This window comes from Theropithecus gelada, chromosome 2 (assembly GCF_003255815.1).
Source record: "Theropithecus gelada isolate Dixy chromosome 2, Tgel_1.0, whole genome shotgun sequence".
Taxonomy (NCBI): Eukaryota; Metazoa; Chordata; class Mammalia; order Primates; family Cercopithecidae; genus Theropithecus; species Theropithecus gelada.
The window spans coordinates 103,273,077-103,300,953 of NC_037669.1; the positions used below are offsets into that span (position 1 = coordinate 103,273,077).

Consider the following 27,877-nt stretch of genomic DNA (forward strand, 5'->3'; position numbering starts at 1 on the left):
TAGCCAGTTGTGACTCTCACCCAAGCCGTGATAAAATGCCTGCTGGAAATCATGGCTTCAAGTATTAGGGAAATACACAGAAAAACCACTTTTCTTGTTCATTAGTTCCTCCTGAAGAAGTTCTGAGCAGCACTTCTCCGGGCATCCCCTTCTTCTTCTCTCCCTCTAGCCAAGGGCTGGTAGATCTTGAGGGTGGGGATGAGGTAGAGTTCTAGACCACTGGATAATAGTTAACTTTATCTTGAGAACCAGGGGCAAGTTAGGTCCATGGTCCTTAATGTATTCTCATTAGAAAAATGAGGTGTTCATTGTTGTAAAACCTTTCTTCTTGGGAACTTTATAGCCATCTGAATGCAGTTATTACTCATCAAGAACGAGTTCAGCCCGAAGCAGTCCAGTGGTGAGCTGTCTAGTCTCTGCATGCTTTGTAGAAATTTTTGATTGTTGCATTAATCTGTACTCACTGTTTAGAATAGTGAGGATATGGTGTGATTCACTTTGTTGTGTATGGATTAGGTGTTCCCTTAGTACATAAACTCAAGCACTAATTTGTCCTAATAATTGGTAATTTCTCTATAAATGTGACTTAGCATGTAATTTCTTAAACGAGTCTCTAACCAGTGCCATTAGAATTTTTTAAGTTTTTATATTTAATTTTCATTTGTGTAGAACTTCTTGTCTTTCAGTGATGATAATTCAGTGTATAGGTTGACTATCCTGTGTTTCTCCTTTCCATCTTTACATTCTGCACATTCAGCCATTTCACCTGCTTGCTAGCACTTCTATCAGTGCAGTGAAAGGAGAAGAAATAAAACAAACTGATTTAAAAAATATATTATACAAAAGACAAAACTGGGACAATTATAATTACCTAATCTTTCTGGAGTATTTTTTAAAATTTGTAAAAATAATATTAGTTAAGGAAAATTCAAAGTAAAATTCCCCAGACCCCTCCTTCCCAATTTTCCTTCCCCAAATATAATCTCTGTTCTACAATAACCTTTCATAGATATTTTATGCATATATGAGTGCTCTTTATTTTGAGTGCAAATAGGTTCATATTACATATTGCTCCTCAATATATTTTCTTTCTTTAAAGTAGCTTTCTGTATCAGCACCTATAAATTTATTTCATTCTTTCTTTTTTTGATAAAAATTTTCAACAAGTAAGCCGTGTCCCTTAGTTTTTCCACTTCATGTCTCTTAGAGATAGTTTCATATTAGCGCATTCTTTTTAATGGCAATATATTCCGTTAGTGCGTAAGTATACATTTTAAAAGTCATTTCCTGGCTGGGCACGGTGGCTCACACCTATAATCCCAGCACTATGGGAGGCCGAGGCGGGCAGAGCACCTGAGGTCGGGGGTTCAAGACCAGCCTGACCAACATGGTGAAACCCCACCTCTACTAAAAATACACAATTAGCCGGGTGTGGTAGCACATGCCTGTAATCCCAGCTACTTGGGAGGCTGAGGCAGGAGAATCGCTTGAACCCCGGAGGCGGAGGCTGCAGTGAGCCAAGATCGTGCCATTGCACTCCAGCCTGGGCAACAAGAGCAAAACTCTATCTCAAAAAAAAATAAAAAGTAAAAAAATAAAAAGTCATTTCCCTGTGATGGACATTAGATTGTCATATTTTTGCTACTATAGACACTTACACAATGACCATTCTTATCCAAGTATATTTTTGTGTACTTACATGGGTAAATCTGCAGGGTAAATTGTGAATCATGAAATGATGGGGTCAAAGAGGATATGCATTTAAATTATGATGTAAATTACCATGTTGTCTACCAAAAGGACTGTACTGATTTACATTCCCAATGGCAAATGATGACTTTACGAGCTACCTTGTTATCCTTGATAATGTCAAAACTAGAGAAATAATTAAAGCAATTTTTTAAAGGTCATCAAAGGTTAATTTGTGAAGTGGAATAGGTGAGCTATATGGGTTTTCTTTTACATACATGTTTGTCTCAGTTCTACCATTTCCAAGTGGCACTGCTTAAAAATGCCACTGCTGTATTTAACAAAAGTTATACAGGGATGTTTAAGAAGGTAAGAACTTTTTTCACATAAGAAGGAAGTTTACTTCTAACCTACCCTGTAATAAAATTCCACTTGGCAATTGTTGGACCTGGTAGCATTTTTAGTTTCCTGAGTGTGGTGGTCACTTGCAAATAAAATTTGATTTTATACACATACACACATAATTTTTAAAATTTTAATATGTATATATTTTTCTTTAGAGACAGAGTCTTGCTCTGTCACCCAGTCTCTAAAGTGCTGTGGTGTGATTTTGGCTCACTGCAGCCTCTCCCTTCCAGGTTCAAGCAATTCTCCCACCTCAGCCTCCCAAGTTTCACCATGTTGGCCAGGCTGGTCTCAAACTTCCGACCTCAGGTGGTCCACCCACCTCGGCCTCCGAGTTGGGATTACAGGCATGAGCCACCATGCCTGGCCTATTTTTAATTTTTATTTAGAGAGGGTAACTTTCTATGTGGCCCCTGCTGGATTCGAACTCTGGAGCTCAAGTAACCCTCCTGCCTCAGCCTCCTCAGTAGCTGGGACTGCAGGTGTGTATTACTGTACCCAGCTTATATTTTCATTCACTTGTAGGATCTTGTCCTTATAGGCTGGCTAGATCCTATTTCATTTGCAGGTTGGGTCAGAATGACTATTTTGTGATGCCAGAATGGTTTCTTAGTGATGTTAGAATGGAGATAAACTACACATACTGAAGATGAGTCTTTGGCTGGTAAAGCAAGAAGATGACAGAGCCATGTAGGGTGATGTTAGCAACATCTCCACTAGTTGCATAGTAATGAATAAAGGAAAATAAGAACCATTACTTTGTTGTCCCTGTTGTAGGAATTTCTGTCATTGACTTACATTGTTTCGCTTTAAAATATTATTTTATTTTCTCTCTCAAGCAAAAACATTAAGTATATTTATTGACCCCTGATAGGATCACAAAGGGCCCAGAGGTTTAAAAGTATGAAATCCCTAGCTGGTTTCAGTTGGCTTACTATGCACCTCCCCTTCTTTACTTTTTTGAGATGGAGTCTTGCTCTGTTACCCAGGCTGGAGTGCAGTGGCATAATCTCTGCTCACTGCAACCTCCGCCTCCTGGGTTCCAGCGATTCTCCTGCCTCAGCCTCCCGAGTAGCTGGGATTACAGGCATCCGCCACTATGCCTGGCTAATTTCTGTATTTTTAGTAGAGACGGGGTTTCACCATGTTGGTCAGGTTCGTGTTGAACTCCTGACCTCAAGCAATCCTCCCGCCTTGGCCTCCCAAAGTGCTGGGGTTATAGGCGTGAGCCCCCGCACCTGGCTTTCTTTAATTTAACTTAAATAAAATGTAAGGTTTTACTTTATTTGTGCTTTTTGGAAATGTCTCCTGATTTTTAATAGCAGTTTATTATGCCTTGTACCAGCTTTTCTATTAATATATAGGGTGCACAATAGATTATACCAATTATGCTGCTTATATCATTATTCGTATGCATCTCAAAACCTTCCTTAATGTGCTTATAATGAGGTAACACCATAGCAAAATTGTGTCTTTGTCATTATCTGCATTTAATATCTATAGTTTACCAATGATGACACCGCAAGCATTGTGTCTTCTGATCGTGCCAGTCGTGGACAAAGGGAGAGTGTGGTGAGCGTGATTTGCATGCAAAGAAATAAGATGAGTTTTAAATAACAACAATGCATGCTCATGTGAAATCTGTTGTAAAGTGAAATTTGCATTTGACAATAAGAGCATTTTCCTCAAATTTAGTTATATAAATAATTTGCCTTATAAAACATGTTGAGCACACACGTTCTCTGTGGGCTGTGCAAGCTTTCATTAATAACTTGTCTTTTTACATCTCTTAGGAGTGAGTCATTATTTGAAAAGTTTTTACTTGTTATTCTTTGTTGCTGTTTTATGCACATGTGTGTGCAGTTCACCAAAGACAAATTTCTTCAGCAAAATTAATGTTTCCATATTGTATAAAACTCATAACTATGGATTACAAATCATGTTACCATTAATTGCTTTCTATATTGTTGTATTTAGATTTAATCGATGTTTATCCATCTGTTAAGACCTGTAATCCAGGCATGGTGGCTCATGCTTATAATCCCAGCTACGTGGGAGACTGAGGTGGGAGGATTGCTTGAGCCCAGGAGTTTGAGCCTGCAGTGAGCTATGACTGTATCACTGCACTCCAGCGTGGTGAGCAAAATGAGCCTCTGCCTCTCAAAAAAAAAAAAAAAAAAAAAGCTGGTGAATTTAAGAATTGCTGATGACAAAATTTAAAAATTCTAGTCTTAGACATTCAATTGGATAATAATTGTAGAGGCAACAAATAGCTATATTAGAATACAAATGATATAATTTCAGGTTATTCTTTAATGAAGCTGGAAATTTTACAGAAAACTGATGACATTTTAGTTATATTTAAGAAATTGGTTTGGAAAATACATTGTTGAGGATGGTATGTCAGCTTAGAGCTAGAATAAAGAGCATAAGAGGCTGTAATTCCTTAAAGAAAAATAGGCCATTTAACATGAGTTACGTTATGTGAAAGATTATAAACCCGAGTTTTCATAGAGAAGGGGAACATTAAATGTTGGAGAGATTTGTTACCAAAATTCATTTATTTAATTAAAGCAGTTGTAGTTCCTTAGCAAACCAGCTAATGATCATGCTTACAACTGAAGGAGAAATAATATACCACAATACCTAAAAACACCTTGGAACGCAGTGGAGTGGAAAGGGCAGGGACTCTAAATAATGATGCTTGGGCTTGTATCCACTTCTACTACCTATTAGTGTGTAAATGGCAGTGTCTTTATTTGTACGTTGGGGATGTTGATATTATCTTTGTAGGTAAGCTTAATATATGGATTAAATGGAATACTATATAGAAAATACCTATCAAAATTCTCAGATAGGTGCCAATAAATATTAGTATCTATAAATGCAAGTTATATTATTATTACTGTGAATAAAAATACCATTGCTTGATTGTATTGGTTATTAGCAAAACTTCATACTTGTAAGCCTGTTTTATCTCTTGGATGGGCTTCTGAATTCCCTTCCTTGAGAAATATTTTAAAGCAAGGCAAACAGTCAGCTGAAGTAAGGAATAGATAATGAATGAGGTAAAAAAAAAAAAAATCACTTACTTTAAAATTAAATAAATGTTTGTGGAGTGCCTGTTACATTCAAAGCCCTGTGTTGAGTGCTAGGAATACTATTTTAAGCCAGTCAGACTAGATTTCTGACTTTATGGAGTTTATATCCTAGTGAAAGAGATGGAAAATAAGCTAGTAAAGAAAGAAAAAGAAAGAAATGTCAGGGAGTGTGAAGAGAACAGGTAATGTGATAGGGAACATGGAGGGGCCGGTATGTATGTGGGTGACCCTTTGGATGGGGTGATTAGAGATGCTTCTTTGAGAAACTGACCATTGAGCTGAGACATGAAATGTGAGGAGCCAGTTGCTTGAAGAGCTGGGAGAGGAGCATTCTAGGCCAGTGCCAAGGCCTAAGGTGAGGGAGAACTGGTGTGTTTGGGGAACCAAAAAGAGGCCAGTATAGTTCATTTCGTTCTTTATTTTGTCCTACATTTCCTGGTCTTTGGGAATATGAAAAAGAGGGAACTGTGTAAACTGAGAAAAGGTGCAGTAAACACCCTGCAAATAATTCTGCATTCAGCATATATATTCTTAACAGAATTGATAGCTATAATGAATTATACATTTTGAGAATTATAGTAGAGGTAGATACTAACCTCGAAATGCTTCTGTTCAGGGTGATGAATATCTTAAACATGAGAGATTTGCTGGTCCTCAGGAAGTAAATGTTCTCTGTAGCATAGGACTCTAGTTAAGATGAGTAAAAAAGCTGATTGTAGAGCTGTGATTTCATTTAGGAACCCCTTTTCTTTATTTTTTTTGAGTAGGTTAATTGCAGCAGTTTCCTCATTTTATTTCTTGATACTTTATCACACATCAAAATTTTTAAAAGCCTTTCTCTAATTGGCCAATGTTCTTATTTTTTTTCTTTCTTTTTTTCTTAACTTTTAAAGCATCTCATTTTTTTTCTGACTGAAAGGTTTCTGCCGCCGATTATTTCAGTCGCTCCAATCGTAGGGGAAGTGTTGTCTCCGAGGTGGATGACATCAGTATCCCAGATTTGTCCAGCGTGAGTGTATTGCATGGAGTGGTTGGTTATGTTGTCCCAGGCTTGTGACTAACAGCTAATATGTTAGCTATTTTATAATAAAAGTAGGAACTTGATTTATTGTCTTAAGAAATATTTGTTTGGGCCGGGCACGGTGGCTCACGCTTGTAATTCCAGCACTTTGAGAGGCCGAAGCAGGCGGATCACCTGAGGTCAGGAGTTCGAGACCAGCCTGGCCAACGTGGTGAAACCCTGTCTGTACTAAAAATACAAAAAAATTAGCTGTGTGTGGGGCTCACACCTGTAATCCCAGCTACTCTGGAGGCTGAGGCAGGAGAATTGCTTGAACCCAGGAGGTGGAGGTTGCAGTGAGCCGAGACCATGCCACTGCACTGTATCCTGGGCAACAGAGCGAGACTTCATCTCAAAAAAAAAGAAAGAAAGAAAGAATTGTTTGAACATGTTAAAATCAAATACATTTGCTCTGTTTTGGAATGTATTTATTAATATGTCCTTTCTTAAAAAAACTTTTTCCCCCTCTGTGGAAAAATCTCCACATAGAACCCATCAGCATCTGCAACAATTATCAATATTTTGCCAATTTTGTTTCATTGATTTCTTCCCCCTTCCCTCCTTTTTTCCCTGAATTATTGTAAAGCAAATTCCACGTCATGTCATTTCTCAATAAATAGTTTAATATGTATCTGTAACTGAACATTTTTTCAGATCTCTTATATCATTATCATCACTAATGAAATAAGTAATTCCTTAGTATCATCTAATACCTAACCCTTATTCAGACATTCTTTATTGGTTAAAAAAATTATTTTCCTTTTTGATTTTAGTGAATCTATAAAGTGATAGGTAGACTTAGAAAGTTGAATAATGAAATATACCACTTAGTAAAGTGTCACTAATTTGTACTAACCAGGAAGAATCTGAATATATTTTAAATATTTGGATTATGGCATTGTTCTGAAGAAGTGTGCCTATCCATTGCTTCCATATTCATCAGGAACTGAATTTAGGAAAGGTTGTCCTTCAGGCATTTGTCTTAATGAATGAACTCCAGCCAACAACTTAGGATCTACCTGCTCATCTCAAAATAACAGCCTGATTATCTCTCTGACGCTTCTCCTCTTGCTGACTTTGTGTTGTTTTGCCAACGGACCAAGGCTATACTGACTGTACTCATTGTCAAGCACTTTGGAGGGGGTGAGAGGTGCCTTCCTTCCTTCCTTCCTTCCTTCCTTCCTTCCTTCCTTCCTTCCTTCCTTCCTTCCTTCCTTCCTTCCTTTCTTNTCCTTCCTTCCTTCCTTCCTTCCTTCCTTCCTTCCTTCCTTCCTTCCCTTCCTTCCCTTCCTTCCTTCCCTTCCTTCCCTTCCTTCCCTTCCTTCCCTTCCTTCCCTTCCTTCCCTTCCTTCCCTTTCTTCCCTTTCTTTCCTTTCTTCTTTTTTTTTTCTTGGTGACAGGGTTGAGACCTGTTGCCCAGGCTGGAGTGCAGGAGCGCGATCACGGCTCTCTGCAGCTTCAAATTCCTGGGCTCAAGTGATCCTCCCGCTTCAACCTCCGAAGTAGCTGGGACTACAAGCATGTGTCATCATGCCCAACTAATTTTTATATTTTTTGTAGAGCCAGGGTTTTGCTGTCTTGCCTAGGCTGGTCTCGAATTCCTGACCTCAAGCAATCCACCTGCCTCAGCCTCCCAAAGTGTTGGGATTACAGGCGTGAGCCATCACTTCTGGCCAACATTTCTTTTTTTTTTTTTTTGAGACAAAGTCTCACTCTGTCGCCTAGACTGGCATGCAGTGGCATAATTTCGGCTCACTGCAACCCCCACCCTCTGAGTTCAAGCGATTCTCCTGCCTTAGCCTCCTGAGTAGCTGGGATTACAGGCACCTGCCACCGCGCCTGGCTAATTTTTTGTATTTTTAGTAGAGACGGGATTTCACCATCTTGGCCAGGCTGGTCTTGAACTCCTAACCTCATGATCCACCCGTCTCAACCTCCCAAAGTGATGAGATTACATGCATGAGCCACCGCACCCAGCAAACATTTCTTAATAGAAATATTAGAGAGTAGTTTTTAAATGAAGAAATAATTATTTATAATTAGCATTTCACTGATGGTATTTAAATAGCAATTTCTGAACTATTTTAATTCTAGAAGATAATTTTATGTGTGGTTCTTAAGCATTCCAGATCATTGGTTCTCAAATCTGGCTATGCAACAGTATCATCTTGGTGTGGGTCTAATCAATAACTCTCTCTGCATACAAAGTTAGAAGACTGGTTTCCAAGTCATTCCCCTGAAATATTGCCCTTATTATTAAATTGGCTATTAATCCCCTTTTTTCCCCTGTAAGTATGGACAATTAAACTTATTGTTTACATCTGTTCTCTTAAAAACTGAATTCTGTCAGCCTCTTAATTTATAATATCTGAATTAATAGTTATGTCTTCCTTACATTTATTTTGTGATGATTTACTTTAGTAATTACATATAAGTGAAAATGCTGACAGTTTAAAAAATCTCCCCCTGCCCTTACTAGTTAACTATAACTCTTTAACATAAGGTAAAGTTCTCTAGAGCAGGGATTTACAAATCTGGCTAACCCCTGTTATTTTATAGTCTGCAAGCCACTGGTTTATTTGTATGTATGTGTGTATCCACACACACACAGACGCACACATATGTATACATATATGTATACATACATATATACACACATACATTATATATATATTTAAAGAGACAGGGTCTTGCTCTGTCTTGCAGGCTGGAGTGCAGTGGAGCCATCATAGCTCACTGCAGTCTCAAACTCTTGGGCTCAAGTGACCTTCCTGCCTCAGTCTCTCAAAGCGCTGGGATTACAGGCAATTTGTATATTTTTAAATGGTTATATATAAGTACCTTATCCTTAATTTTGCCTCCTGGCAAAGCATACAGTATTTTTGGGCCTCTCTCTGGAGCAAGTAACTTTCTCTAGTAGTATTTCTTTTAAAGAGTATGCTGTAGTCCAGCTCATCTTGTAGGTGAATACAAAGGGGACTTCATGTTGGTAGACCTCCCTTCCCTCCCACTTTCAAAAAAAGATGACCTGGAAATACTTCAACATGAAATATGATTTTTAAATGCTGGCAACGAATTCAGAATTTTAAAAGACATTTTCTGGTTACCTCATTGTGTACTAAATATGTTTGTAGGCTGATAGTTTATAACTTCTGAGCTAGGAGGTGCTGAGAAAGGGTGCCAGGTCATGATTCTGCAAGCCTATATAATATTTTTGGTGGCTCTAGCCTCTAATTTTCTTCTGCATTGGCTTTGTTTCTGTTTTGTAAGTCAGGCTACAATAAAGCAAACAAATGTAAATGTGTTTTAATTAAAACTGAAATTTTGCTGATTGTTAATAATTAAACCCATTTCTAAATGGAATCCTTAGCCAGTTTTGCTTTAGGGAATTGTTAAAATTGATTGATGTCTTCCCTTCTGTGGTTGTGGACTCAGGTATTTTTTCAAACAATTTTTGAGTAGCTTTATCAAGTTAGTATGTATATAAATTAGAAATTAACAAAGGATCAAGACCCAATGACTGCATTGAAGAAACTGCACTGTAAATACTTTATTAAACTACAGTTTTACATGTTAATATATTAAATATGATTAAATTTTATTCTGTTTAAAAAGCTTTTTTCTGGATCCGGCAGACTCTGGATCATCATTATGAACATTAGCTTGTTATTGCATTGCAGCCACGTAGAACTCTTGGCTGTTGGATCCTATTGGGCTTTTAGAATACCAAGTTTCAACTAGGTTTTTGTCTAAATGGAAGACGGCATGCAATATAGTACAAGTCTCAGAAGTGAGAACTGGCCAAGTTAGTATAGCCAAAATAAGAGAACTGTGACATGGTTGCTTTGGGTGATTTTTGCTGGCTTGACAGTCTCTGAGGTTTAGTGCGTGATCAGTTTGGGTTGCGACAGTTGGGATCTCTTAGAAGACAGTGAAAGCAATAGAGTCAACATTGTGATGGATTAGTTCAGTGATGCAACCTCTGAAATGTAAGATTATTCCAGGGACAGTCTGTTAAAAACTGGGTGAGTTTGGAGGTCAGTTTTGTGAGAAGTGGGTTTGAGGAAGGATTTCAAATAAGCTTAGAAGACTTTTAACTTTGAATGCTACGTGCTTTTCTCTTTAACACATTAGCAGAAAAGAGTTGGAAAATACTCAGGAAAATAAGGCAGTTTATTCAAATATAATATTTCTTTCATCTTGAAGAATAATACATTAAATATTGGGCAATGCAGTATAGATGTGTAAAAGGATTATTCCTTTTTATGGCAATAATTGCCAATATAGTATTTAAAAGCAAATTTTAGGACAGGCATGGTGGCTCATACATATAATCCCAGCACTTTGGGAGGCTGAGGCAGGCGGATCACTTGAGGTCAGGATTTTGAGACCAGGCTGGCCAACGTGGTGAAACCCCATCTCTTCTAAAAATACAAAAAAAATTAGCCGGGCATGATGATGGGTGCCTGTAATCCCAGTTACTTGGGAGGCTGAGGCAAGGAGAGTAGCTTGAACCTGGGAGGCAGAGGTTGCAGTGAGCCAAGATCGCACCATTGTACTCCAGCCTGGGTGACAGAGTGAGACTCTGTCTCAAAAAAAAAAAGAAAAAATTTAAAAAAAAAAAACAAAAAACCATTTCAATCGCTGTCACTACCTGCTTTGAAACATTTATATGTTGTTTTAAAAATCAAAATGAACTAAAATTAGTTTTTCAGAGTTTTTACAGCATGAAGTAACAAAGAGTTAAATGTCTAAAAATAGTGTTTATATTACTGATGTATTACTATCATCATAATAAAGAATATTTATAAACATAAGTGTGGGTAATAAAAAGAACACCAAAAACTTTCAAATATGTGGAAGTTAGGGTGAAGTGATCTGAGTAGAGCCAGAAATGATGTTTCATGTTTTAATAATTAACTGAGAAATGTTTTCAGATCTCTTCTCTAGATTGGGCCTAGAAGGTTTGTGTCGGAGTTGGAGTTATTTTCATTTAGTTACATCCCTATGTGCCTTTTTTCTCCTGGTGATAATTGGAATAGCATATATATTCAGGTAAACAATATGAACACTGAATTGAAAATTTACAAAACTAAGGGTTGGATTCAGCTCTGCAACCATCAGCAAAATCTTTCACCTCTCAATTTCTTTTTCCTTAGCTGTAAAACTCAGGGTTTGGACTAGACTTTAAAGGTACTTCCCTTCTTGAAACAGTGTCTGAAACAACCTTAAGGCCTACAGCAGAAGATAGGTTAACTTAATTATGGCAAGTTGAGATAACAGGCTACTATGAAGCTATTTAAAATAAATGAGGGAAGTCTATTAGTATAGATGGGGTACAATTTATTCATTCATCCAACAAATTTTGAGCCCTTCTGTATGCCAGACACTATTCTTGATACTAGGAGTGCAGAAAAGAACATACTGATATAGAGCTTACATTTTAGAAAGACAGCAGACAATAAATAAATGGATAAATACCATAGTGTCAGGGAGTGATAAATGCTATGAAGAAAGATGAAGTACTTTCTCAAATCTCTGAGACTTGGTAAGGGGAAAAAGAAGGTGTAGGACACGTATGGGACACTTACTAGAATTTTTTAAAGACTTTGTGGTTGGTTGCTATTAGAGACTGGTGGTCAGGGTATGGCATGGTAGGGAGAGAGCCCTACTCATACCCTTTTGTGCTGTTTGATTTTTTTTGGTCACATGTGCATGTATTACTGATAAAACAAAAAATCCTTGATGTGGGGAAAAATATTTTGGTGACATATTTAACATGCTTTAATCCAATCTGAACTTTCTTGACTGAGTGTACTAGTCTTTATCTATGTGTCCTGTGTCCTAATAATGCTTAGAAATAAAGGTTTATCACTTTTGGTTTTATCAAAATTTCTTTTTGATATGTACAAGGTTTTTTTGTATTAACATTTGCAGTGCTAAAACTTTTTATATGTAGCCTTCTTTAATGTGTTTTAAATACCATAAACAGAAAATTTACCCAAAAGTTCTAAACTTTTGAGTAAACATAGATTGCTTACTCAGTGTCTTCCTTAGGATAAAAATTAAAGTTGCCGACATTTTGTCTTATGTTAAACTGGAATTTTTATTTCATTTTTAATATGTTTATTTTTAGGCTTCAAGCATCATTGAACTTGGAAAACTCAAGATCACTTTTTTTCCTCCTAAAAAAAATCAACTTGCTAAGCATCTTTCCTGATTTTTATCTTTGTTCTTTTCTAGTTGGATGAAAAATCTGACAAACAGTATGCTGAAAATTATACAAGAGTGAGTATGTAAATTCCTAAGGGAAATTCTCAAGGTCAATTAAACTTGCTATCTGTAACTTGTTCATTATTTATTTTACAACAATTGGTCTGATGTAGCCGCTTTTCCTCCCTTTATCTATTTCCTGTCCTTGACCCTCCAAAGTTCCTTCGAAGTTAAATCATGTGAGGCCCTGGGAAGAGAAAAGGCACTGCATTTTATTTCCTTGAATGTCACCTCTTTAGCTTTTGGCTGCTCTTTTGATTTTCATTCCTCTAGAAATTGATCCGAAGAAGCCAGTAAACACTGAAAATGAAGTTTCTTTAGGAATGGTGGTGGCAGACTCTGAGATGTTTTTTCCTTTTATATATAAATTGTTTCTTGAAGTAAAATAACTCCTTTCTAGAATTTGCTTTGTGTTAAAGTCTCTTCTGAAAGATTTTTAGAAAGTCAGGGAGATGATTTATCAAGATTAATTTTATGCTATACCCAAGAAAAATTAGCTCTGTCCAGTAGAAATGTAATGCAAGCCCCAAGTGCGAACTTATATGTAAGTTTAAATTTTCTGGTAGCCACATTTAAAAAGTAAAAAGCAGGTAAAATTAATTTAGGTAATATATTTTATTTAATCCAGATATCTAAACTATTTCAACATATAATCAATATAAAATTACTAGACCAGACTAGGTAGCTCATGCCTGTAATCCCAACACTTTGGGAGGCCAAGGTGGGTGTATCACTTGGCCAGTCATGGTTTTGCATGCCTGTTGTCCCAGCTACTCCTCAGTCTGGGAGGCTAAGGCAGGAGAATTGCGTGAATCTGGGAGGTAGAGGTTGCAGTGAGCTGAGATCGTGCCACTGCACTCCAGCCTGGGCAACAGAGCGAGACTCCACCTCAAAATAAATAAATAAATAAATAAAAATAATAAATATAAAATTGTTAATGAGATATATTTCATTCGTTTTTCTACACTATGCCTTCAGAATCTGGGATGTATCCTATACGCAACTCTCAATTTGGACTAACCACATTTCAAGTGTTAGTAGCTGCATGTGGCTAATCGCAAGTATATTGGACAGCACAGATTCATGCAGTTTATTAATCGATAGCATAATCTCACGTTTAAATGAATTTTGGGAAGAACAGTCTACATTCATAGTGATATCCAGTGTTGCTGCTCTCCGCTACAAATAGTATCTTCATCTTTATCAACTCAACACAGTATTAGAGAAAGAAGAGATTGATAAGCAGTTCAGAAATTAAAAAGGGGAAGTGCTGTTTAGCGTATCAGTTATAAAATGCTAAAACTGCTTTAAGTTAATCTGATGTGCTCACTTCAGTATTGTTTACAGGATAGCAAAGATAAACTTAGAAAATAACCCTCATAAAAACTATTTTCTTTGTAGTTATGATGAATTACAGATTTTGATGAGGTATTTGTGTTCATGAAATTTTGCTTAGTATGCTTGGGCCCTTCTCTGGATACCTGGATACCTGCAAAGCCAATCTAAATTGACCATTGATTACACATGGTAATTTCTTCATCTGAAGCCCACATCTTCCCCCAACCACCCTGCCCTGTTTTTAGTTTCCACTACAAACATATTTTTAAAGAAATGAGACTTAGAAGGGTCATATTTCTCTTTCTAGCCTTCATCTCGAAATTCTGCCTCAGCAACAACCCCTCTAAGTGGAAACTCATCCAGACGAGGAAGTGGGGACACCAGCAGCTTAATAGATCCAGACACCTCATTAAGTGAATTGCGGGTAAACTGAAGTTTTTGGTTTTCTTTTTAAAAGCAGTTTTTTGACTTCTTGGTGATATACTGGAACTTTTAACCTTTAATGTGACTTAGTAGAAAGACGGAATATGATTTATTAAAAAATAAGTACAGTACAAAAGTGTGACTCAGGTGTTTCAGAGCTTGAAAGGAAGGAGATGAGTTAATTCTTTTTTCTGTCCTCTTTCCTGAAAATTTGATGGTGTTGGAATTTCTGCTAATTTACAGATGCCAGAAAAGACCACTTTGTAATGTATGTAAAATTAATTCTCTCAGAAACAACTGGCCATGTTTTAAATGGAAAATATGTGGGTGTACAAAGAACTAGATTGTGGGAATTATTAGTTTTTTGAGCCTTGATGGTATTCAGCTGCTTGAACATAGTTATCTCTCAGTTTTTCATAGTAATAGAAGTGTAATAATATTTGGGTAACAGAAATACCTGAGATAATGAAAAGCTTATTTGACTCATTAATTAAGTCTCCATCTTTATTAACCCCTTTACTTAGAAAAAGAGTACTTTAAAAAATATATATTTTATTTGCTGAACTTGCTATTTGTGAAGCAAGGGGTAGTAAGAGAAATTGTATACATTAGTTCACTCAAGATTTATTGAGCACTTGGCGTTGGAGATTTAAGAGGCAAAATACATTCTGGCCTTCAGGATTTCCCTGTTTCATAGGGAAGACAAACTGATACAAACCAATAAAACCAGGTGGTGTTATACAATGGTAGTAGCAAGAATGGGGCTGTTAAGGTAGTTCAAAAAAGCATGATCTAAATTGGACCAGGAGAAGAGATAACAAAAAGCTTTTCAGAAAAGACGAACTCTGAGCTAAGGTTTAAAGGAAAAATAAAAATTAACCAAGCAAAGAAATTGAAGGGGAAAGGCTTTCTCAAGGAGATGCATTCAGAGAACCCAGAAAGCTACCTGTATAGCAAAGTTGCCAGAGGGTAGGATGAGAAGTGAAGAATAGTAGCATGTAAGAGAGAAGGCTGGAAAAGTAGTGGGGGGCCAAATCACAAAGCATCTTGTATGCTAGCCTGAAACGAATTCAGTTTTACCCTGACAATTATGGGATCTATCTAGGAGAGCAACACTATCTGCTTTGCATTCTTAAAAAATAACTTGATCACAGTCAGAGGAAGCATTGCAGGCCAGAAGAGCAGTGGTTCAACAATGAGGATGAGGTGAGCAAGTCAAAACTGCAGGGGAGAAAATGTGATAAACTTGCTCTGGAGTGAATACGAGAGACTGGGAATTGGTTGGGCAATAGGTAGGGAGAGAGAAATTTAAGAAAAGGTTTTTAGCTTTCTTTTGAAGGTGAGATCGATTATTGTTTTCTTTGGTTGGGTTGAGCCAGTAGAGAGAAGATGAAGGTTGAGGAAGGAGAGGGGTAACTGACAGATCAAAGTGCCTGAGTGGGTGAGAGGAGAGTCCAGGACTCAGATGGATGAGCTTGCCTGGACTGGAGGTCCCCTCTTCACTGGTGGGGAGGTAGAGGACAGGTGGTGACTGAGATTGTAGGTAGGGGCTCATCTGAGTGCAGTAGTGTTTACAAGTAATTGATCACAAGCAGTTACAGATTTATTTGTTCCTTCTCCACCTTCATTGCTTCACTTGACTAGCCTTTAAAAAAAAATTTGTCACCCCTGTAATCCCAGGACTTTGGGAGGCTGAGGCAAACGTATCACGAGGTCAGGAGTTTGAGACCAGCCTGGCCAACATAATGAAACCTTGTCTGTACTAAAAATACAAAAAATTAGCTGGGCGTGGTTGTAGGCACCTGTAATCACAGCTACTTGGGAGGCTGAGGCAGGAGAATCGCTTGAACCCAGAAGGTGGAGGTTGCAGTGAGCCGAGATCGCGCCATTGCACTCCAGCCTGGGCGACAGTGCGAGACTCCATCTCAAAAAAAAAAAAAATTGTCGGTAGGGTTGGAAAAAGAGTCTGACTTATGAAAGTGGGTTAGGGGGTTAGGGGAGGATGGAGAGACTTGCAACAGTGGCAGAGAAGGAGAGCACCTAGGCCAGCATGGCCATTGGTTTGAAGGTGTCAGTATTAATTGAACTCTTAACAGCTCTTACTGTGTACCAGACATAAGTGCCAGGTGGAAAGTTGAATAAGATGAACTCTTGCCATTAGCTGCTGCATTCTAATGGGACAAAAGGATATGAGGACAAGGCCTTCCAGCCTTAGACTTAGCTTGCTTTTGTCAACAACTTGTTTTTTCTTCCTTGAGAGTGACCTTCTTGAAGGAAGTGTTATTTTTGTATCCTAGCATCTGCCTCCTAATAGGTCCTTCGTAAATGTCTATTGAATGAATCAATGAGTAAAAGACAGTCAAACCTATTGGAGAGGCAATGAAGGAGGCAGGGAAAGTATAATACCAAAAATGTGTATAATCAGCTTTTAATAATTGATCCTGCTTGTAACTGCAGAATTGTATTTAGGGCCCTGTACAGTTATTTCAGACATAAATCGAGCACTCAGAATAGACCTTATATAACAAGGTCAGGCACAGGGAAACAATATTTTCCATTTAAAATTTGACCAGTTTCACTTTTCTTATAAGGATTATGGTAACATTTGGAGCAAGTGCTTTTCTCATCATTTAAATGGTATCCTCAGGATAGAATATCTCATTTGACATTCTGTTCAAAATGTTTAACTTCCTTTCCTTTACTCCCTTTCTCTCAAGTTAATTGTGGCCAGTAACCAAGTCATTGAAAGAAAACTTTGTTCATATTCATTTATTATATTTTTAAAAAACTTTTGCATGATTCATTAAAATTGGCTCCTTCTTATTAATTTACTGTATATTTTACTAGTTCTAGGTGAAGCATTATGTTAAAAATTTTAAGTGATTTATAAAATATTAAGTTGTATGATTTTAAATGTTATTTACTGTCTCTTATTTACTGTATATTTTACTAGTTCTAGGTGAAGCATTATGCTAAAATTTTAAGTGATTTATAGAATATTAAAAGTTGTATGATTTTAAATATTATAATTTATATAGCTTTTTCCTCCATGTATAGCCCTGTCCCCGTTTGCTACGCTGTTATTAACAGAATTTAATGCCAAGAAAATATTTAACATTAGATTGATTACTCTAGACCTTCCCCCAGTCCCACTATCCCCTGACCTATTTGCCCTTTTCAGTGGTTGGGAGTGGGAGTTATGTTTTTGTACTTTGATTTCTCTGCTTTTAGTCTGGAATATACAAAAGTGAGTCACATTTCTTCTGAATCCTTTGTGATTTAAGATATGTTTGTGCATGGTTTTATGCAATGGTTCATTCCTATGTCCTGCAGGATATCTATGACCTTAAGGACCAGATACAGGATGTAGAAGGGAGATACATGCAGGGGCTTAAAGAACTAAAGGTATCAGGGCCCATTCTGCAGCCCAAGCATGCTCTGTATGCAGAAGTGTTGGCAGTGGTGGCTTTGCAAGTTCTGTTAACCAACTGCACATAGCTTTACTAACAGTGTTTGTCTTTCAAGCATGTGCTTAACCTGCAGTGCATAGAAATGGTGAACTTTCAATCTCTGCTTATGTTTAAATGTGTAGTAGAGTTTTTAAGTATTCAGCAGAAGATATCATTTACAGTTTTTTTTCTCTTTTTTATTTTTTCTTATAGAGACAGGGTCTCACTATGTTGCCCAGGCTGGTCTCGAACTCCTGGGCTCAAGCCGTCCTCCTGCCTTGGCCTCCCAAAGTGCTGGGATTACAGGCATGAGCTACCTCACTCAGCCTCTTTTACAATTTTAAAACCTTGTAAAGTACATGCATATCCCTTGTGTCTTAGCCATACAAAATTAAATTGGTCAAACACCTAAAAAAATACTAAGAATATTTTTATTGAGAATTGGACCTCAAAATTCTTCCACGCTAAATGAAAAAGTGTTGCATATTTCTGTTACCAAACTAAGTCAGTATTAAATGTGGGAGGAAGTAGCAACTGAGACACCATTATTATAAATATCCCCCCCTGGAGGAAGGAACATGAAGACATGAGGCCTATATTTTCTTTTGGCTTGGATTTTTTTTAACCTATAGGTCAAAAATGATGACACAGATCTAGTGCCTTAAAGAATTTGGAGGTAAATGTAAATGGTCTTTATCTTTTCCCAGAAAGGATGACTAACATTTTTTAATGTAAATGTGTGAGGCAGACAGTTTGGTTGTAAATAGCATTGGTTATCATGCTCTTCTTTCCTCACATTTCATTCTGAAGTTCAAGCCTCGTGTTATGAAGAAACCAGAAGTTTATTTAAACACATGTATGTCCTGATTTGAAATCAAAATACACACTACAGGCCAGGCACGGTGGCTCACGCCTGTAATCCCAGCACTTTGGGAGGCTGAGGCAGGCGGATCACCTGAGGTCAGGAGTTTGAGACCAGCCTGGCCAACATGGCGAAACCCTGTCTGTACTAAAAATACAAAAAATTCACCAGGCATGGTGGCAGGCGCCTGTAATCCAAGCTACTTGGGAGGCTGAGGCAGGAGAATTGCTTGAACCTGGGAGGTGGAGGTTGCAGTGAGCTGAGATGGTGCCATTTCACTCCAGCCTGGGCAACAGAGCGAGACTCTGTCTCAAAACAAACAAAAAACAAAAAAGCAAAATACCCACTACACCTCTAAAAAAACAAAAAGCAAGACATTTAGAAAGATGACTCAGGATATATCCAAAGGACAAAGCATGGACTTCATGGGCAAGGATTTTGTCATCTTCCCTGGCATGATTTGGAGTAGCCTCACTATCAGCCAAACTCTTCATGCAAGTGATATGGTTCATGAGAAACAGAGTAAGACTCAGGACCCAAAAAGGTGAGAAGTCCAATGGGAAGTGCCCATGAGGGAAGCCTGCAAGTTGCTGATAGGGCAGCATGAGTTTGTCGGTAAATATCAGAAGAATTACAGAATTAGTTGATGTTCTCATTTAATCTTACTCCTTTAATCTTCAGGATTTAATCTCTCTTTTAAGGTTTTAGAGATACAACTTTTGGAAATATCTTGGATCAAACAAATCGGTACATTAAATAAATATGCTTATATTAAAGTCACATGTGTAACAGTGTATCAGGAAAGCAATCGTGTGATTCAGGGGCATTCTTACTGTCATTTTATTTTATTTAAAACTTTTTTTCCTTTCATGTTAGATCTACCATTTATTGCATTCTTTGACGAATACAAAGGAACAGATTAGATTTGAGATTTGAACAGATGAGATCCCTTTTCCTAATTCATGCCAGAGTATAATTGAACTTGACTTCAGATTACATTTATTCTTGACACTTGAAGTGGGGAAAAAAACCATAAAAATAAAGAAAAGATTGTCTGATTGGTGACCAAGCATGGTGGGATGATGCACCATATTGAAAAAGGATGTTGGCTCATTGCTTGTGACATTACTCTTAACTATGTTTGCCTTTGGGATGTTCTCTACCACTCTCCCCTCCACCCTTTTATCGGGAAAGTTTATTATTACTAATACAGCATTTGCCCATGCTGTACTAGTATATAGTGTACACTGTTACCCAGAAAATGCAGTAAAATATTAATTGTAAAATTTAACTGATCTATTTCTTAAAAGATTAATGATTTTGTAAGTCAAACGACTAAACCCATTAACCCATTTTAAAAACTATTAAAATGAATACCTTATTAAATTTAAGTACAGAGTTACAGCAATAAATAACAATAGTAAATCTATATCTAGTGACTGAAAACTTTCCAAGATGTATTGAAAAAAGGCAAACTATAGAACAAAATGTAGAGTATATAATTTGTATTAAAAATATATATGAAGTCAAGGGTATATATTTTATACTGTAAACAAATAGGAAATGGCCTGAAAGATAATCTACCAAACCAATAGCGCTTGTGCCTCTGGAGGGAGCATTGTCAAGGAAGACTTTTGCTTTATTGATATTGATATTTTTTCTGCTATTAGCCTCTCAGATGGATGAGAATTATTTTAAAGTCTGCATTATAGTAAGATACATTTAGATCTATTTAGAGCACTGTATAATTGACTTTGCTTATATTCTTTGTTTTGGTTAAATTTGTTTCTAATCATAGTTTAAATCTTACCTGACAGCTTAATTCTGGTTTATGAAGCATTATTAAAAGTGTGTGTGGCCGGACACGGTGACTTATACCTAAAATCCAGTTTTAGAGGCCAAAGCGGGTGGATCACTTGAGCCCAGGAGTTTGAGATCAACCCGGGCAACATGGTGAAACCTTGTCTCTACAAAAAATTAGCCAGGTGTGGTAGCATATGCCTGTGGTCCCAGTTACTTGGGAGGCTGACATGGGAGAATCACCTGAGTCTGGGGAGGTTGAAGCTGCATAGCTGAGGTTGTGCCACAGTAGTCCAGCCTGGGTGACAGAGTGAGACCCTGTCTCCAAAAAAAAAAAAAAAAGGTGTGTATGTTTGTATTTTTATTTAGATGTAATTCACATTCCATAAAAATTTACCCATTTAAAATATATAATTCAGTAGTTTTTAGCATACTCACAGAGTTGTGCAACTAGCACCACAACCCATCTTTAGAACATTTTCATCACCCAGAAAAGAAACCCCAATCACTAACTTTCTGTCTCTGTAGATTCGCCTATTCTGGAGATTTATTACAAATGGAATCATACAATATGTAGTCTTTTGTGATTGGCTTTCATTTAGCATAATATATTCAATATTCACCCATGTCGTACTATCTGTCAGTCTTTTTTTAATGGCTAGATAGTATTCCACTGTATGGATTTGCTGCATGTTGTTAATCCATTTGTCAGTTAATAGGCATTTGGGTTGTTCATACTTTTCTGGCTATTATGAATAATGCTGCTGTGAACATTTGTGTACAAGTGTTTGTGTAGACATATCTTTTCAATTCTTTTTGGTAGATTGCTAGGAATAGAATTGGTGGGTCTTATGGTAACACTATATTTAACATTTTGAGGAATTGTCAAACTGTTTTCCAAAGTAGCTGCACCATTTTATGTTCCTACCAGCAATGTATGGGAGATCTAGTTTCTCCACATCCTTACTAACACTTGGCTTCTGTGTTTTTGATTATAGATTATAGCCATCCTAGTGAATGTGAAGTGGTATCTTATTTTGGTTTTCATGTGCATTTTCCTAATCACTAATGATGTTGAGCATGTTTTCCTGTGCTTATTTGCCATTTGCATATCCTCTTTGGAGAAATATCCAGGTCCTTGCCCATTTTTAAATTGATTTGTGTGTCTTTTATTGTTGAGTTGTAAGAGTTGTTTATATATTATTCTGCATGTAAATCCCTTATCAGATATAAGATTTATAAATATTTTCTCCCATTCTGTGGGTTATCTTTTTACTTTCTTGATCATATCATTTGCAGCATAAAAGTTTTACATTTGCGCCAGGCGTGGTAGCTCACGCCTGTAATACCAGCATTTTGGGAGGCTGAGGTGGGCAGATCATGAGTTCAGGAGTTTGAGACCAGTCTAGCCAACATAGTGAAACCCATCTCTACTAAAAAATACAAAAAATTAGCCAGGTGTGGTGGTGTGCGCCTGTAATTCCAGCTATGCAGGAGGCTGAGGCAGGAGAATTGTGTAAACCCAGGAGGTGGAGGTTGCAGTGAGCTGAGATCGTGCGATTGCACTCCAGCCAGGGCAACAGTGTGAGACTCCATCTCAAAAAAAAAAAAGAAAAAAAGTTTTATATTTGGGTGAAGTCTCTTTTTGGTTTATAATGCTTTTTGTTTGTTTGTTTGTTTTTGAGACAGGGTCTCACTCTGTTACCCAGGCTGGGGTGCAGTGGCACAATCTTGGCTCACTGCAACCTCTACCTCCTGGGTTCAAGTGATTCTCCTGCCTCAACCTCCCGAGTAGCTGAGATTACAGGCAGCCACCACCATGCCCGGCTAATTTTTGTATTGTTAGTAGAGATAGGGTTTCACCATGTTGGTCAAGCTGGTCTTGAACTCCTGACCTCAAGTGATCTGCCTGCCTCAGCCTCCCAAAGTACCGGGATTACAGGCGTGAGGTACCACACCCGGCTAGTTTATAGTGCTTTTGGTATATCTAAAAAACCATTGCCTATCCCAAGGTCATGAAGATTTATCCATATTTTCTTTGAAGCGTTTTATTGTTTTAGCTCTTACATTTAGATCTATGGCTCTTGGTGAGTTGATTTTTGTGTATGGTGTGAGGTAGGAGTCCAACTTCATTCTTTTGTTTGTGGGTATCCACTTGTCCCAATACCATTCATTCTTTTCCCATTGAGTTACATAGATCCCTTTGTCCAGATTAACTGATTGTAAATGTAAGTTCTGGGCTCTTAGTTCCATTTCATTGATAAACATTTGCACTAGTAGTTTTAAAATTTGGCCGGGCGCGGTGGCTCAAGCCTGTAATCCCAGCACTTTGGGAGGCCGAGACGGGTGGATCACGAGGTCAGGAGATCAAGACCATCCTGGCGAACACGGTGAAACCCCATCTCTACTAAAAAATACAAAAAACTAGCCGGGCGAGATGGCGGGCGCCTGTAGTCCCAGCTACTTGGGAGGCTGAGGCAGGAGAATGGCGTGAACCCGGGAGGCGGAGCTTGCAGTGAGCTGAGATCTGGCCACTGCACTCCAGCCTGGGCGGCAGAGCGAGACTCCGTCTCAAAAAAAAAAAAAAAAAAAATAGTTTTAAAATTTATTTCCATAAATGATTACTTTTCCTGTGTGAAACATTTTTTTTTTAGCTTTAAAAAAAGTCACTAGGCAGTAGTAATTACCAAAGTAGATACAGTTACACACAAAAAAAATGTGAGCTATTTTAGGCAGAAAATTTTGAGATATGTAACATTTCAGGCATTTTGTGGTACCTTTTCTTTTTTTTTACATCAAAACTGTGGCATTAGATCAAACTCTTTATTTTATTTTGTTTTATTTTATTGATTGATTGATAGAGATAGGGTCTCACTCTGTCACCCAGGCTGGAGTGCAGTGGCACAATCTCTGCTTACTGCAGCCCTGAACTCCTGGGCTCAATCAGTCTTCTCACTTAGCATCCCAAGTAGCTGGGGCTACAGGTGTGCACCACCCTGTCTGGCTAATTTTTGTATTTTTTTTTGTTGAGACAGGGTTTTGTCATGTGGCCCAGGCTTGTCTTGAGCTCCTGGGCTCAAGCAGTCTACCCACCTTGACCTCCCAAAGTGCTGGGATTACAGAGATGAGCCACTGTGCCTGGCCAAGCTCTTTTTTTAATATTAATTTTTATATTGCTTAAACATGACTGAAATTTGGATAATTGCTGGAAAAAAAATATTTACCTTTACATTAGCGTTTTTATGCAGAACAGGAACGTACTAAAAACAACTGTCTAGAAAGTGGCAAAATTCAAATGAGTATGAAGTTCACTTATGTAAAGAGAGGCTGTATTTTGTGGTATCACTGCATTCTGAACACCAGTCTGTTATTAAAATTATAAGAGTAAAATTTCTGAAAATATTGACGATTTTTCATTTTATGACTCTTACAGATATACGTTGTTTGCACTCCTTTTCTTCTTTCAGAGGCTATATTGCTGCTTAATTTTGTTTTCTTGGGGAACAGCACATATTGTTCTTATAAAGGCATTATTGGCTTATTATTGTCTTCCTGTTTCACGTGCATGTTACTAAACAAGGAGTTCCCCAAACCGCTTGTATTTTATGAAAATGCATCTTTATGTGTTTGTGGCAGTGCTATAATTTCCTGTTATATTGCATATATTCAATTAACATATTTTAGATATCAGACTGATGACTTCAACTCTCATTTAGGAATCTTTGTCTGAAGTGGAAGAAAAATACAAGAAAGCCATGGTTTCCAATGCACAGTTAGACAATGAGAAGAACAATTTGATCTACCAAGTAGACACACTCAAGGATGTTATTGAAGAGCAGGAGGAACAGATGGCAGAATTTTATAGAGAAAATGAAGAAAAATCAAAGGTAATGCTTATCTTATATAAAGTGATGGAAGTGATATATAAAGTGATGGAAGATTGCAGCATACTTACTTAGGAATGATGTTTCAGTCAAAACTGAATGGCCCAAGGAAATTGACAGAACACCATGAGATATCAGGCCCTGAAGTAATTTTTTTATTTAAAAAAAATATTTTCTTAAGGAAAAGCTTATGTCTTCTGTTAAGTTTCTGAAAATAGAATACAACTCAAGTTTTATCTTCATTTTCTGTCTCTTAATTGGGACTGTAATTACAGTGTGTTACTTATTTCTTCCGGTTACAAGTGACTGGAGCTCCCGCAAAGCTCCAAAGACTGTCAGTAAGATGATTCATTTTTTTTTCTATGAACTTCTGAACGGTTCAAGAGAATCCATTTTCTAAGTAATTGGATAGAAGTCTTTAATCAGTTATTTTAAATCAGCAACTTGGAGATGTGGGTCAGAAATTGAAAGATATTTTCTTTAGAGGTTAATAAGCTGTAATGTTATAATGTACAGATGGAGAATAAAATGCATTGTCCAAGGCCCAGATTTGCTCTTTGATAACTGCAGAAAACAAATTGGGTTCTTTTAAAAGCATATGTTTTAGACTTTTTGAAGGGTTGATGTCAGTTCAAGCAGAGGTCAAATGGGTATTATTGCCAGAAATGGATTGCTACTACATTGCCAATATAAAACATTCAGAAAATAATTTAGGAAATGCATGTTGATAAATTGTTAGAAACAACAATCTGAATTTGTGCATAATAAAGGGAGAGAAGCTGTTTATATAACCTCGAAGAGGCCAGCATTATTACTGTAGTCTTTATAGGAATTTCTTTCTTTGAGGACTAGAAATGCCCATTCCAGCCTGTTTTGGTCACATTCAAAAAGTGTTAGGAAGTGTGCCAGGCGTTTGGAGGAGAGGGATGAATAGACAAGAGCACAGAGGATTTTTAGGGCAGTGATACTATTCTGTATCATAATGGTGGATACATGTTGTTATGATACATTTGTCCAAAAGTATAGAATGTACAATACCAAGAGTGAACCCTAATGTAAACTCTGGACTTTGGATGATAGTGATTTGTCAATGTTGGTTCAGTGACAGGACAAAATGTACCACTCTAGTGTGGGTTGTTTATAATAGGATAGACTGTGCATGTGTGGGGACAGGGAGTATATGAAAACTCTCTGTACTTTAAACATAATTTTACTGTGAATCTAAAACTGCTCTAAAATTGTTTATTTAGGACTGGTATTTAGATGGTGAAAAAGAGGCTTCTAGTTGTTTTCATATTGGACTGACAGTGGCCCACTGAAGAGCATTATATATGTTAAATAGGTATATCTTTGATTCTTCTTGTATATCCAATAGGCCATTTTTGGAGATTTTGAGCCATCACGCTTTTCCTAGAGCCTCTGGACTCCTTTTTTTGCTGTCCCACATATTTTTTCTTATCTATTTTTGCCTCTTTGTTTGTAGCAGACTAGAGTAAAAATCTCATGCTAATTATTTAATGGTCACTACTAAAATGAATTATCTTTCCATCATCTCAAATATCCTTCAGCATTTTTAAAAATGAAGAAAACCCTTATAATTAGCTATTTTAACCAACTTAGTTTTTCCCTCCATCATTTTAAAAGGCAATAGAGTTATTTTAGTATGCATAGAGTTTTTTTCTTAATCTTGTCCTTTTTTTCTTTTGGAGACAAGGTCTCACTCTATAGCCCAGGCTGGAGTGGAGTGGCACAAGTATAGCTCACTGCAGCTTCTGTCTCCAGGCTCAAGTGATCCTCCCACCTCAGCCTCCTGAGTAGCTGGGACTACAATCATGTACCACCACGCCTGGCTAATTTAAAAAAAAATTTTTTTATAGAAACAGGGTTTCACCATGTTGCCCAGGCTGGTCTCGAACTCCTGGGCTCAAGCAATCCACCCACCTTAGCTTCCCACAGTTCTGGGATTACAGTTGTGAGCCACCGTATCGGGCCTTGTTGTACTTTTCAAACCTAAAATGTATTAAGTTTTTTTTTAATACCCTGGAAATTTGCTTCATGTAGACTTTGTGACAGTATCTCTCTCTAACATGTCTTTATCCCGAGCTCTCTCGTTCTAAACAACTATTGCTTTATACAGTAGAATGTTTATATTCAGAGATACACAAAGAGGTCAGGCACTCTGGTGTATTTCATTACAGAAGCAGGTAGTGAGAGTAGAGAAGGACCGTTCAATAATAATTATACAGTATTAATAAAATTTTTCAAAATGTCTTTAGTGTCTCCTCCTGGAATTACAATAACTATTTTGTTTTATATTTTAATTTAATTTAATTTTATTATTTTTACAGACAGGGTCTCGCTCTGCTCCCCAGGCTGGAGTGGAGTGGCACGATCGTAGCCCACTATAACTTTGATCTCGTGTGCTCAAGTAATCCTGAGTAGCTAGAACTGTAAGCACATGCCACCATGCCTGGCTGTTTTTTAAAAATCTTTTTGTGGAGATGGGGCCTTGCTACATTGCCCAGTCCTCCTTCTTTGACCTCCCAAAGTGTTGGGATTACAGGCATGAGCCACTGCGCCCGGCCCATTGTTTCTCTTTTAAAGCATAATCAAAAGACCATTTCACACCTGTAAAATTAACAATAATTCATATTACATATCCAATCAATGTTAAAATTTCAGTAGTTTCAAAATGTCATAAATGATTTTTCTTTTTTACACTTAAAAAAATCAGGATCCAGTACGTTTCACACCTTGGAATTAGCTGATAAATCTTTTAAGTCTCTTTTCATGTATAGGTCCTCTTTCATGTTTTTTCTCCTTATAATAAATATGTTGAAAATATAAAATATTAAGACACTGGGTTGCTTAATATTTCCCAGTCTTACAGGTTTTTCCATTTTCATCCCCTTAGTGTCTTTACCATGTTCCCCTTTCCTCTGTATTCTCTGTAAGTAGGTAGTTAGGCATAGAGGCTTAATCAAATATAACTTCAGTTTTTTTGGAAAACCTGCTTCATAGATGGTGCAGTTGTCTTCCTTCAGGAGGCCCAGATGTGTGGCTGGCTGTTAATGCTGTAGATACATGCTTAGATCCTTCAGTTGACTAGGGACTGCAAAATGGGATGTTCTGATTTTGTCATTACCAATTTATTTTATTTTATTTTATTTTATTTTATATTTTATTTTATTATTATTATTTTTTTAATTTTGTTTTGTTTTGTTATTTATTTTATTTTATTTTATTTTATTTTATTTTTTTAGACAGAGTTTCGCTCTTGTTGCCCAGGCTGGAGTGTAATGGCGCAATTTCAGCTCACTGCAACCTCCGCTTCCCTGGGTTCAAGCGATTATCCTGCCTCAGCCTTCTGAGTAGCTAGGATTACAGGCATGGACTACCACGCCTGGCTAATTTTGTATTTTTAGTAGAGATGGGGATTCACTATGTTGGTCAGGCTAGTCCCGAACTCCTGACCTCAGGTGATCCACCCACCTTGGCCTCCCAAAGTGCTGGGATTATAGGCGTGAGCCACTGTGCCCAGCCTATTTAATGTTATTTTTAAGCAACTTTATTGAGATATAATTCGAATAACA

General features: G+C 37.3%; 1 protein-coding gene across 11 annotated transcripts in view; it reads left to right on the forward strand.

Annotated features, from left to right (window-relative positions):
• The window catches only part of LRRFIP2 (LRR binding FLII interacting protein 2), a 130,845-nt gene that overhangs the window by 75,673 nt on the left and 27,295 nt on the right, over nucleotides 1-27,877 (forward strand). For 5 of the 11 annotated variants that reach the window (XM_025376038.1, XM_025376039.1, XM_025376042.1 and 2 more), the window contains 4 exons: nucleotides 12,499-12,543; nucleotides 14,174-14,290; nucleotides 17,623-17,694; nucleotides 24,117-24,287. In XM_025376038.1, the coding sequence (XP_025231823.1) occupies nucleotides 12,499-12,543; nucleotides 14,174-14,290; nucleotides 17,623-17,694; nucleotides 24,117-24,287 (405 nt within the window). Of the gene's footprint in view, nucleotides 1-343; nucleotides 401-3,597; nucleotides 3,667-6,114; nucleotides 6,205-12,498; nucleotides 12,544-14,173; nucleotides 14,291-17,622; nucleotides 17,695-24,116; nucleotides 24,288-27,877 lie in introns of all 11 variants that reach the window. The other 6 variants (XM_025376040.1, XM_025376044.1, XM_025376046.1 and 3 more) reach the window with 3 other exon arrangements.